This window comes from Podarcis tiliguerta, assembly GCF_965153285.1.
Source record: "Podarcis tiliguerta genome assembly, chromosome: 17".
NCBI lineage: Eukaryota > Metazoa > Chordata > Lepidosauria > Squamata > Lacertidae > Podarcis > Podarcis tiliguerta.
The window spans coordinates 27,841,816-27,855,121 of NC_139550.1; the positions used below are offsets into that span (position 1 = coordinate 27,841,816).

At 45.7% G+C, this 13,306-nt stretch overlaps 1 protein-coding gene across 18 annotated transcripts in view; it reads left to right on the top strand.

Annotated features, from left to right (window-relative positions):
• The window catches only part of SMARCA2 (SWI/SNF related BAF chromatin remodeling complex subunit ATPase 2), a 128,711-nt gene that overhangs the window by 40,748 nt on the left and 74,657 nt on the right, over positions 1-13,306 (top strand). For 12 of the 18 annotated variants that reach the window (XR_014506270.1, XM_083419390.1, XM_083419379.1 and 9 more), the window contains 4 exons: positions 701-874; positions 4,080-4,253; positions 6,640-6,810; positions 10,517-10,570. Coding sequence is in view for 17 of the 18 variants with exons in the window: in XM_083419390.1 (XP_083275516.1) it covers positions 701-874; positions 4,080-4,253; positions 6,640-6,810; positions 10,517-10,570 (573 nt within the window). In the remaining variant the exon portion in view is untranslated. Of the gene's footprint in view, positions 1-700; positions 875-4,079; positions 4,254-6,639; positions 6,815-10,516; positions 10,571-13,306 lie in introns of all 18 variants that reach the window. The other 6 variants (XM_083419378.1, XM_083419396.1, XM_083419388.1 and 3 more) reach the window with 1 other exon arrangement.

Consider the following 13,306-nt stretch of genomic DNA (forward strand, 5'->3'; position numbering starts at 1 on the left):
CGACAACAGCATAGCAGTGCAATAACGAAAAAGTGAGAATAAAAGTCATACGTAAAGTCTTTGAAAGCAAAGTGTTTTCGGAGTGCGTTGCTATCTTGTATATAAATCCCGGAGCAGAGTGAATGATTCCTTTTTAAAATTAATTACTAGTCTGACAATTTCCCAGATTCTAACAATATTGGTGAGCTTGACCAAGAAAACAGGGATCTGGCATTTGAGGAATCCAGCCAGATTTAGACGTACTACCAAAAAAAGCTTATAGGCGAAAGGAAATATGCAGAAATGGCAAAATTTACCCGAAGAATAAGAAATCAAGATAACAAACTTTTTATAAAAGAATGGAAAAGGTTTATTGAATATTTACGGATAAACTGTAAACAGATAAAAACATTGGCAGGATTATTGTAATAACCTGCGGTTTCATAAGAGTGCATATTTAAAGAAGATGAATAAATGAGCAAATTAAGCTAATTCGGATATGCAGAGGATATTAAAAACAAATTCAAGGAACCGCAGAAAGAGGGGGAAGGAAGTTAAGTTTTGAAATGTCAGAATGGTGGTGAAATCAGTGAGATGTGTGAATCTGAAAAGTATGAATAAAAATTTAAAATACAAAAGTGGAAGGGAAGGAGACAGTTCTTTAAAAAATGAGTTTTGCTGGTGATGATTTGCTGCTGAGGTCTGTCCTTCTGGCTCCCAGCTGAGGCAAGAGGTAGTGGCTTGCATGCGCCGCGACACGACCCTGGAGACGGCTCTGAACTCGAAGGCCTACAAGCGCAGCAAGCGCCAGACCTTGCGGGAAGCGCGGATGACGGAGAAGCTGGAGAAGCAGCAGAAGATCGAGCAGGAGCGGAAACGGAGGCAGAAGCACCAGGTACCTGCATGCTCCAAGACGGTTCTGCTTGTCTGTTGCAGGAATAGCCCCCAGCGCCCCCTCCAAATAGCACTGGATTCCAACTCCCATCAGCAGCGCAGCCAAGGGTCGGGGGTTTGGAGCTGTAATGCAGTCAGCTGCTTGTCTTGCTACGTACACCCCTGTGCAAATTAATTGAAACAAGCAATGTAGTAATAATAATAATAATAATAATAATAATTATTATTATTATTATTATTATTTATACCCCGCCCTTCCCAGCCAAGTCCGGGCTCAGGGCGGCTAACAAGCAATAATTAAAACAAATTGAATGAATTATTAATTAATTAATTAATTAAGCACAGTGGGTTGAATGGTTCCTTCGCTCAGCCCTACATGCAGATGTCCAGGATTGAACCTGAGACTTTCCCCCAAAACACAAGGGGACAGAAAGAAGCTGACACAGACTTTCTGTCTGCCTAGGAATCGCTCTCAGGCTTTAAGCCTTTTGAATTAATTGCTACCTGGTCCTTTGTCAAAACGGGGGGTGCCAGGAATCGAACCTGGAACCCGCCGCATGCCAGATATGTAGCAAGCATGACCACGGATCTGCGATTTGTTCCAAAGGGGATCGGCCTACGGTTGATCTGCGGAGGACCTAGTGGTTTAGGAAGAGACCGCTGCCTGCTTGCTCTCATTAATAGGACTTGCAACATGCAGATTTCCTCTCCTACTTTTTTAGATACGTTCCATTTTTATTGAAGCTTGATGTCTTCCTGCAGAACCGCTAGGAACCCCCAGAGATTATGCCTCTGAGCCAAATAGCACGTGATGCTCAATATTGCATTAGAGAGCATGTCGGGTTGTTGGTTTTTTAATTAGACGTGGTGGGCTCCCCCCCCCCCCCCGGCCCCCCAAGATGTTAATACTCCCTCTGGCATTACAGAAGCTTCTTTCTAAGGCCATTGGCAGTGCAGAAGTGACTTTTATTTGCATCTTGGCTGGGGAGGGAAGATTAAACCTTTCTCCCTAGTCCACAGGATGAAAATCACAGCACACTCCACACACATTATTAAACAACATGCTTTCTAATGACATATTTAGGGCTGGCTGTAAATAGCCTCGCTTACTTTGTTTTTAGCTCCATTATTCAGCAGCAAAAGACTGAATGCAAGGAAGCACTCAGTTAGTGGTTTAAATATGTGCCACTTCAGGATGACGTACCAGCCTGGCTGTTTCCATAGAGGCAACAGCAGCAAAAACAACCCAGAGGCTGATGGCACATTGGAGAACCATCATGTCCGTCCACTTGTGGGAGCCAGCGTAAGGGTTCCCAAGGCGGTGCTCTCCCCCCTAGCCTGCCATGGGCCCTGTGGGGTCGGGAGAATCACCCCAGATCGGCCCAGAGAGAGAAAAGTGGGCACGCATGTCTAATAATAATAATAATAATAAAAAAAATAAAAATTTTTATTTATATCCCGCCCTCCCCAGCCGAAGCCGGGCTCAGGGCGGCTAACAACAATTAAATAATCAAACAATCAAACATTCTAAAAACATTCCATTATAAAAATTAATTAAAATCAAATTAACGGCAAACATTAAGCAAAATTCTGTGCAGGTTGCCAGAGGAGGGAGTCAGGCTGGGCCCTGACCAAAGGCCTGGTGGAACAGCTCTGTCTTGCAGGCTCTGCGGAAAGATGTCAGGTCCCGCAGGGCCCTAGTCTCTTGTGACAGAGCGTTCCACCAGATTGGAGCCGCAGCCGAGAAAGCCCTGGCTCTAGTTGAGGCCAGCCTAACCTCTCTGAGGCCTGGGACCTTCAGGATGTTTTTATTTGCAGACCGTAGGTTTCTCTGTGGGGCATACCAGGAGAGGCTGTCCCGTAGGTACGAGGGTCCTAGGCCGTATAGGGCTTTAAAGGTTAAAACCAGCACCTTAAACCTGATCCTGTACTCCACCGGGAGCCAGTGCAGCTGGTATAGTACCGGATGAATGTGATCTCGCAGCAAAGACCCCATAAGGAGTCTTGCCGTGGCATTCTAGAATGATACACACATGCAGGAAAAGCAGTTGTAAACAAGGGTTCAGATTGCCATGAAATACAAAAAGTACAGTTTGTGGCAGTTCCTTTAAGGCCTGAATGCATGCAAAATAAGACCAACGGGCGTTCACAACAACAGACACTTACTGTACGTTTCCGAGCACAATTCAAAGTGTTGGTGCTCACCTTTAAAGCCCTAAACGGCCTCAGCCCAGTAGACCTGAAGGAGCGTCTCTACCCCCATCGTTCTACCCGGACACTGAGGTCCAGCTCCGAGGGCCTTCTGGCAGCTCCCTCCCTGTAAGAAGCAAGGTTACAGGGATCCAGGCAGAGGGCCTTCTCGGTGGTGGCACCCCCCCCATCAGATGCCAAGGAAATAGGGAACTATCTGACTTTTAGAAGACATCTGAAGGCAGCCCTGTTTAGAGGAGTTTTTAATATGTTTTGTCATGTTTTTAGTATAGTCATACCTCAGGTTACAGACGCTTCAGGTTGCGTTTTTTTGGGTTGCGGACCCCCAAAACCTGGAAGTTCCGGAACGGGTTACTTCCGGGTTTCGGCAGTCGTTCATGCGCAGAAGCGCTAGATTGCACTTTGCGCATGCACAGAAGTGCCGAATTGCAACCGGCGCGTGCGCAGACGCGGTTTGCGAACTGTGTGGGTTGCAAACGTGCATCCCGCACGGATCACGTGCGCAACCCAAGTGTCCACTGTATTCTGTTGGGAGCTTCCCAGAATGGCTGGGCAAACCCAGGCAGATGGGCAGGGTAGAAATAATAAATATTATTATTATTATTATTATTATTATTATTATTATTATTTTATTATTATTGGCGAAGGCATAATTTACTTTGTTTATTGACAGTTGGACCGGAAAGCATTGCCCATATTCAAGCCCAAACTAATAGAAATGGTCAAAACTGGTAGGAGCCTGGCTGCTGGGTTGATCAGGAGTGGAGGACCCCAGCGTATCCCTCCTGGCTTAGTTTAAGGGCGACTCTGCAGTTACCTTCCCATCTCAAGGATGAAGGAGGGGCCACAACCTCATCTTCCCAGCTGTGAGTCATAGCACTATATCAGCCGGAGGAGATACATTTAGATCCTTGATGCAGGGTGCGCTTGGAATCTGCGACCGTTGCTTGTGGGTCAGCTCCCTGGTTGATTTCCCCCCCTTTTCTTTTTTGCAGGAGTATCTCAACAGCATCTTGCAGCACGCTAAGGACTTCAAAGAGTACCACCGGTCCGTGGCTGGGAAAATCCAGAAGCTTTCCAAAGCCGTGGCCACGTGGCACGCAAACACGGAGCGTGAGCAGAAGAAGGAAACGGAGAGGATTGAGAAAGAGCGAATGCGGCGGCTGATGGTGAGGCCGGTGTTGGCTCATGGAGGCCGTTGTTGTAGGGCTTCCCAAGCATGGGTCTCTTCCTGTTCTTGGACTACAGTTCCCATCATCCCTGACCACTGGTCCTGCTAGCTTAAGGATGATGGGAGTTGTAGGCCATCATCTGGAGACCCAAGTTTGGGAAACCCCACTGTAGAGGGAAGGGAGCGGCCGATGGGGCTCATCCACCTGGGAAGGGAGGCCATCCAGGAGATGGAAAACTCTGGTCCTAAACCTCTACTGCCTTGCGGGACATCTTCGGGAGAAGAGAAGGCTCAGGAGTAAACCCTGCTACCCAAATCCATAGGTGAGTCCCCAAGATGTTTGGATGGCGCCTTGTCCGCCTCCTTCCAGCAACTCCTTCAGCCAAGCTGGTACCCAACATCTTCTGCTTTCCTTTGGACCCCATCAGATGAGAGGGGGCAGCCCAGGACCCCCAGACATGCTGCCCAGGCTTGTACCCCAGGGAGGTCACTTAAGTGCTCCTAATACAGTGATTTGACTTCACCCCCGGAGGCGTACTCCATTGTCTCTCGAGAGCCATAAGCCAACCCAAGGTGAAAATAAGGGAGCTTTTTCTATTTGTAAACCTTTTGTTGTCTTTTATGTGCGTCTTAATGGGGTGGTTATGATATTTATGGACTCCCTTTAATATAATGAACCAAACCACTTTCACCTTACCTTGTGGTTTCCAATATTTTAATTGCCCTGCCCCCATTTATAGGTTGACCCCATTACTTATACCTTCTGAGCAACACCAGATGTTCTTTTATATGGTGGTTAATTTTCAAGGAACTATACTTTCTCTGTAGAAGCTTCTACCGCAGCACAGTAATTTCTTCCAAACGCTTGTTAGCATTCACGGCATCAAGACCATATCATTTTTTTCTAACCCTTCGGTTATATATAAACTACAGTGACACATTACCTTTCAATTATTTCCGGTGGCAGCCCCACCTTGAGAATGAATTCCATGTCAAAGGCAAGAGGCAAGATTTCATCAAAAGTTAAGCATCCTCTGAATCAGACTGATTTCCGAGGGAGGCGTTTAAGACTGTATTTTTCTGCTGAAACCAGCGGGACATAAGAGTGTTTAGATTTGGTGGGACTGAGACCACATTTTCCAACGTAGTTCCCTGTAATCCACAAAGTCAGGAAAGGGGAAGTTGTTGAGCTATTACATTCAGCAAATGTAACTCCATTTTGTTCTCTTGGGTGTTGACCTCAGTTCATCTTGGATTTTAATGCATCACTTTAATGCAGGCTTCCTCAGCCTCGGCCCTCCAGATGTTTTTGGCCTACAACTCCCATGATCCCTAGGACCAGTGATCAGGGATGATGGGAATTGTAGTCCCAAAAGATCTGGAGGGCCAAGGTTGAGGAAGCCTGCTTTAATGTTTCTCCAAGGTTCCCCCTGATATTTAATTAGTGTTTAAGGAATAATAGGGTATAGGTCCCCCTACTATTGCAGCTGGTGCTTTCACAGTACAGTGGTGCCTCGCAAGACGAAATTAATTCATTCCGCGAGTCTCTTCGTCTAGCGGTTTTTTCGTCTTGCGAAGCAAGCCCATTAGCGGATTAGCGCTATTAGCGGTTTAGCGGCTATTAAAGGCTTAAGGGATTAGCGGATTAGCTGCTAAAAGGCTATTAGCGGTTTAGTGGCTTAGAAAAAGGGGGTGGGGAGCGGAAAAAAATCTCAAGACTCGCAAGACATTTTCGTCTTGCGAAGCAAGCCCATAGGGAAATTCGTCCTGCGAAGTGCATCGAAAAACGGAAAACCCTTTCGTCTAGCGGGTTTTCCGTCTTGCGAGGCATTCGTCTTGCGGGGTAACACTGTATCTAGAAATCAGGACTTCGACTCACAATGGAAAACATCTGGGTGCAAAAAGTTTCTAGATTTTTCTGCAGAATCTCAAAAAACCCCAATAATAATTAACAAAAAATTCTCCAAAACATCAACATTTCCGATATGGGCTGCCATATACCCAGGTTCCCCCGGACATTTTAGCCAATCTTTGGAAATTCCGCCTGGACATCATTTTCGACAGAGGCATCCTGGGTGTATGGCAGCCCTACCGTAGGACTCTATTTTTTAAAACGGTGAACAAAATAGAGGCGCTTTTTTTTGGGGTGCTTTAACATATTGGAGGTTTTGACTCAACATCATTTGGGAAGCTGTACGTAGCTAGGATCACTGATACGGCGCAGTTGGCAAATAGCTGTCTCCCCAGCCCTGAAATGACCCCTGGAGCTTTGGAAGTGATGGAACTTGACCCCTGCGTCCGGATCCCGCGCGGAAAGTGTCCCCACTTTCTTTGGGTCTGCTTGGCGACAGAGTCCCTTAATTTGCCTTTTCTTGCGCTTCCAGGCTGAAGATGAGGAAGGCTACCGCAAGCTGATTGATCAGAAGAAGGACCGGCGCCTGGCTTACCTGCTGCAGCAAACGGACGAATATGTGGCCAACCTGACGAATCTGGTTTGGGAGCACAAGCAAGCGCAGGCGGCCAAGGAGAAGAAGAAGAGGAGGAGGAGAAAGAAGGCAAGTATCTCTTTCAGCTGCCACTAACAGAGTTTTCTTTTTTCTTTTTTTGTAATCGTTTTGATTTGATTTTGCATATACGAATTCATAACATTCCAAATGCATATCCATATATCAAGATTTCTCTGAATCTCGAGACCTCCCCCATACACTCAATGGGTCCTATTGTCAACATCTACAACTCCATATTATTCCATATTTTATATCAATCCATATTGTCCAGAGTATAATAATAATAATAATAATAATTTATTATTTATACCCTGCCCATCTGCCTGGGTTTCCCTAGCCACTCTGGGCGGCTTCCAACCGAGTATTAAAAACACAGTACAGCGTCAAACATTAAAAAACTTCCCTATTACATTACAAGTGAGCTTCAAATCCAGCTAATGTTTCCATCTGCTTACAGTCGTCTTCTAAGTAAGTTATAATTTTTCCCCATTCTTTTTAAAAGTTTTTGGCCTCAGTTCCTGAGTTTTCCATCCAGCTTTGCCCTTTCAGCTTAACTCGCCATTCCTTTCTGGTAGGGGATTCTTTCCATCTCTGGGCTAGTAGCATCCGGGTGGCTGTTGTCCCGTACATTAAAAAGTCAAAGGAATTGGGTACTAGCACTAAGAGAGTTTTCAATATCTCCCTCCGTCCTTTCCTTCCTTCCGCAGCAGAGGAAAGTAGCCCTCTTTGCGAAAGTGCCTCTCAGATCTTAAAAAAGTCTCAGACATGTAACGTCTGCCTTGCATGATGAAGACGTTGCTGGGGGTTGGCAAAGGGGGCAGCCACTCCCCCCCCCGCCACTGTGGGTGGGAAATGCTCCCTAGAGTGCAGGCTCCTCCAACCAGCTGGCTGGAGGGTGCGCAGTTTCCCCATGCCGCTGCGGAAAAACTCCCTAGAGCATGCACCTCCCGCAGCGGCATGGGAGGGGGAATTGCGCTGACCTTTAAAGTGTTGGTGCTGACCTTTAAAGCCCTAAACGGCCTCGGTCCAGTATATCTGAAGGAGAGTCTCCACCCCCATCGTTCCGCCCGGACACTGAGGTCCAGCTCCGAGGGCCTTCTGGCGGTTCCCTCACTGCGAGGCCAAGTTACAGGGAACCAGGCAGAGGGCCTTCTTGGTAGTGGCGCCCGCCCTGTGGAACACCCTCCCATCAGATGTCAAAGCGATAAACAACTACCTGACATTCAGAAGACATCTGAAGGCAGCCCTGTTCAGGGAAGTTTTTAATATGTGACATTTTACTGTATTTTTCGTCTTTGTTGGAAGCCGCCCAGAGTGGCTGGGGAAACCTAGCCAGATGGGCAGGGTACAAATAATAAATGATGATGATGATGTTTATTATTATTATTATTACGCGCGCCCCAACCAGCTGTCCGTGTATAGGACAACCCCATATTTTTTGATATATTTTTTGAGTCAAGAAACCTTGTCTAACACACGGAAAAATATGGTCATTCCCCAAATGTACACAAGCCTTGCCAGTTCACTCCCATCGCTACCACTTGGCGCTTGTCTTATCCATCCGTTGTGCTGGCCCCGGGGGTACCCTGAGAAACACGGTCCAGGTCCGGTCCAGAATTTGAAGGTTCCGCTAGGAGTCAGTCCGACAGGGCCAAGGCAGGAAACCAGGCAAGGACAGGTACAGGATATCAGGCAGGATCTAGCATACAGCATTGTTGCTCCCGCAACCTGGGGCAGGGTCCGACAGCCTTTTATCTTTGTCGGGGTAACGGCTGGTCCTGATCCCCCAGCGACTCACCTCCCTGTTTCGCCTGGAGACGAGCACCCCTCCTGCGAGTACTCAGGTCTCTCCTTCTCTCAGACCTCAGTCTCTGCAGCTCGGGAGACGTCGGTGGGTTACTAGACCTAGGGGCCGCCTCAGCCTCCCCTGACCCAAGCGGTAGTGGAGCAGCTGTAAGTGATGGCCCAGCTGAAGGCAACAAAACTGCAATTAATCCAGAATGTGGCAACTAGACTGGTGACTGGGAGTGGCCGCCGAGACCATATAACACCGCTCTTGAAAGACCTACATTGGCTCCCACTTTGAGCACAATTCAAAGTGTTGGTGCTGACCTTGAAAGCCCTAAATGGCCTCGGCCCAGTAGACCTGAAGGAGCGTCTTCACCCCCATTGTTCTGCCTGGACACTGAGGTCCAGTGCCGAGGGCTTTCTGGCAGTTCCCTCACCATGAAAAGCCAAGTTACAGGGAACCAGGCAGAGGGCCTTCTCGGTGCTGGCGCCCACCCTGTGGAACACCCTCCCACCAGATGTCAAAGAGATAAACAACTACCAGACTTTTAGAAAACAAATGAAGACAGCCCTGTTTAGGGAAGCTTTTAATGTTTGATGCATTACTGTATTTTAATATTTTGTTGATAGCTGCCCAGAGTGGCTGGGGAAGCCCAGCCAGATGGGCAGGGTATAAATAAATTATTATTATTATTATTATTATTATTATTATTATTATTATTATTATTATTATTATTATTATTATTATTATTGTGGGGTGAGCACTTTGAGTTGGGGTCAGAAGGTTGTAGGAGGAGGGATCCGTGAGGCCATGCTCTGCCAAGCAGACTTCTCAGAATAGTACCAAACTGAGGGTTAAGTCTTGAGTTGGGGAAAACATGAATCATGATTTCTTGGTTCCATTCAGAGACCATATTCTTAGTCTTAAGAGAGATACTTCACACTGTTTTTGAACGATCCTTCTTAACAGCATTCAACCTTGAGCCAGGCGAATGCAGTGTGTTGAATTTTTGTGTGTGTTTCCGATCTTGGAGAAAACACATTTAAATGGAAATGAAATATCTGGTGCCCTTCTGTTTATAGGCTCCCTCTTCATTGGGAGTCTGGCCATGGCTCATTTCACAAGTGTCCTAGTTTTGAGCGTGCCGTTCGAAAGAGCATCCTCACGTCTGGCCATTTTTGGGTCCTTTTAATTTGGGAGAAGGTGGCCCTTTTTGTACCACAAACCTGGATTTCTCAGCTCCCCTCAGAGGTTTCTGTGTCCTGTATTTAACATTATTTTGTCCTGTGTCTTCAGGGTCCCTTTTGAATCGCTCAACTCGGGGGGTGGGGGGGGGAGAGACTCAGGCCCCTTGCCTTACATAGAAAGGCAAAATACCTTTTTTTTATGTGAAGTTCTGTCTTAACTTGCTTAACTGTATGTGTGTGTCAGCTAGAGAGAGGGGAAAAATGTTCATCGTTTACCCACGGGACACAGTTTTTGTTGTTGCCTGATTCTGATCTACTGTCTTTACAAACAATAAATTCACACTGCTTTTCGGTAATGGATTATATAATTACTTGTCGCTAAGCAGAGTGAGAGGAAGCGAAAGTGGGAAAGGAGGGGAAACGAGCTGCTTCCCTTTGCATCTTATTTTATACCTGGCAGTTAAGAAGAGCCCATCTCTTTAAAAATGGCTTTGTTTCCAGTCCTAAGGTGAGTCAGAGAGCCCATCCCCTTCTGCTTTAGGGAAAGGGCCACGTACAGACAGAATGTAGTTTGAAGGCTACAGATTGTCGCAATAATTCAATTGGAAGTTCGGGATTTATGAGGCATCCCTTTTCCCTGAAGGCTTTCCTCACTCCCCGTGGAATAGTGAAATGCATGCGATATTATTTTAGCCCATTTTCACGGAGTGTGGCCTGCAACCGTATCCCGGTTTTCTTAGCTGAAACGTAACTTCTTGCCGGTGTTCTTTGGTTTCAGAAAGCAGAAGACAGTACAGAAGGCATGGGATCTGGACTTGGTCCTGATGGAGAGGTAAGGAGTCCAGAAGGCGTTTCAATATATTGCCCTCGGTTCATGATAATTAAAATGCCGCAATTGCTCACCCAGTGTGCCAAGGGACTTCAGAGAGCAGGGCCCAAGACACAGAGGTGGGGTTCTTTCACTTAGTATGGTTTGCCCATGAAAACCACATCAGTCTGACCTATAACAACATTGCAAATAAACAAGGATTTAAGACTTTTAAACAAGAGCAGGAAGGTGACTTTTATTATTACTTTTATTACTAGTATTATTAATTAATTAAAATTTGTATACCACCCTATACCAGCAGGTAGTAGGGTGGTTCATGGGATAAAACCACAATATAAAACAAAATGCATAATAAAAACAAAAGCATGAGCCCCTCAACCCCCCCCCCCATTTTAAAGGGGCATTGGATGTCAGTCAGCCCAAGGCCTGGTTAAAGAGGAACGTTTTCGCCTGGCGCCTGAAGGTGTACAATGAAGGTACCAGCCGGACCTCCCTGGGGAGAGCAATTTCACAAGTGGGGGGCCACTACAGAAAAGGCCCTGTTCTTGTGTTGCCATTTTCCGGACCTCTTGTGGCTTGGATTCCAAGTTGCCCTTTGATCGAAAGGAAACTCCTGCTGACAGAAATGGGCGGGTGGGTGTGATTCCTATGCTGTTCCAAAAGATCTCCCCAAACTTTTATTTGGGGGGTTGCTGGGGGGGGGGCGCAAACCACCGCTTCCCTATCATCTGCAGGGATGCTCTCCAATCAGAGTTCTGTTCTCAGGATCTATTTATGTTTTTAAATCAGCCTTGTCCAGAAGCCCACAAAAGTTACTCGCACAGACATTATTATTTTTAATTAAAAAAACTCGCTTTTGAGGGTTTGCCCACTGGCTTTTGATGTTAAGCGAGGAGGAAATTCAGAGCGTGGCTTTCCTCGCCTGCCAGCCGACTCACTTGCCAACGTCAGGCTATCCATTTGCCTGTGTGCCATTTAAATTGTATCCCTCCAGCACCACTGGTCCCGTGGAAAATGGCTTGAACATAAAGGATTAGAACATAAATGATACAGAGGTTGGTGATGAATTAAAACTATCTCCTGCTGCGTGAAATATCTCCAAATTTGCCACAGCAACACATTGATTATAAACGACTGGTTTCCATGTCAGACTGCCATCTCACATAGAACTAGTAAGAAATAAAATACCGTATTTTTTGCTCCATAAGACTCACTTTTTCCCTCCTAAAAAGTAAGGGGAAATGTGTGTGTGCGTCTTATGGAGCGAATGCAGGCTGCGCAGCTATCCCAGAAGCCAGAACAGCAAGAGGGATCGCTGCTTTCACTGCGCAGCGATCCCTCTTGCTGTTCTGGCTTCTGAGATTCAGAATATTTTTTTTCTTGTTTTCCTCCTCCAAAAACTAGGTGCGTCCTGTGGTCTGGTGCATCTTCTAGAGCGAAAAATACAGTATTTCACATTGCTTTTTTGGAATTAAGTAATTTGAAGGCGCCCATTATATAGCTGGGAAACATGTTTCATATTAACTTCCATGTGGTTGGCATTGCTTAAACAATGCACTCTAGAGTCAGTTTTACGATATTTTTGTTTCGTTATGGGAATTTATTTTAGCTTATACCCTCTTAAGTACCCTAGCTAATCAAGCAAACAGGCATCAGTGGTTTTAAAGTTTGCTGTGTTTTCTGGCATGCAGAAAGATGTGTAGCAAATTGGTTTAATGGAAGACACTGCCCAACACTTCTAATTGAAGTTTTTAATGAGTGCCCTTGCCGTTAATGAGCTATCTCACTAATGAGCATGCTGCAGTGCCCTATAAATGACTTCCGGAAGCTTCTGTCTGCGTGTCTGTTAGTATCCTTTACTGGAGATGAGACAGATATTATTATTTTTTGTTAGTGTAAAAGGAATAGGCATAAGGCATTAGATTTCTAATCTAAAACCTCGTATCCTAGTCATTAAGAAAGAATAATACTGACAGTGCAATCATATAATATCTACTCGGAGGAAGTCCCACTGATCTGTAAGATTGCAGCCTTAAAATCCATCATATTTATAATAATTTTCTTTATAAATAGTAAGAAGGGAACAGAAATTAAAATGATCTGTTTGGAGAAGCTGATGAATTCTTGTGGCTTCACACCATATTTTCTCTAATGTCCTTAGTGGTGCTGATATTCATAATCTGCATGTGAATAGTTTGGTTTGATGCTAACTGTCAAGCATATTTGAAGTCAAGTAATAATTTGCACTGAGAGTAAACTTTGAAGGTGTTTTTTTTTGGTAAAAGAAATCTCTTTCTGTGTTCTTGTTTGCACATCGCATTAAACCATACCTCGTTTCAAACAAACCATGGTTTAATGGGAAAGAGGAGTGTGTTGTGGGGAACACAGCTCAGACACAGTTTTCGTGGCGGTCCTCTCCTTCCAACCGCTGTGCTGCAGACGTAACAAGCCAGAGACTTGTAGTTTGTTTCCTCCCGATAAGCCATGAGTTGCAACCAAGGTTTATTCCAATCACGCTTCGGAGGAAACAAAACGAGCAAGATACTAGCTTGTTTTATTCGTGCTGTGGCAGAAGTGGACGAGGATCGTTGCTATATTTTTTGAGCAACATGCTCCAGTACACTGTTCGTACTAAACAGTTTAAAAATCTGAATTAATGTGATGTGAACTTGGCTGGTGTGTGGCTTAGCATTGCAGAACGATGTGCTCTGTGGCTGCCTATTTGCTCTCAGCTTCAGT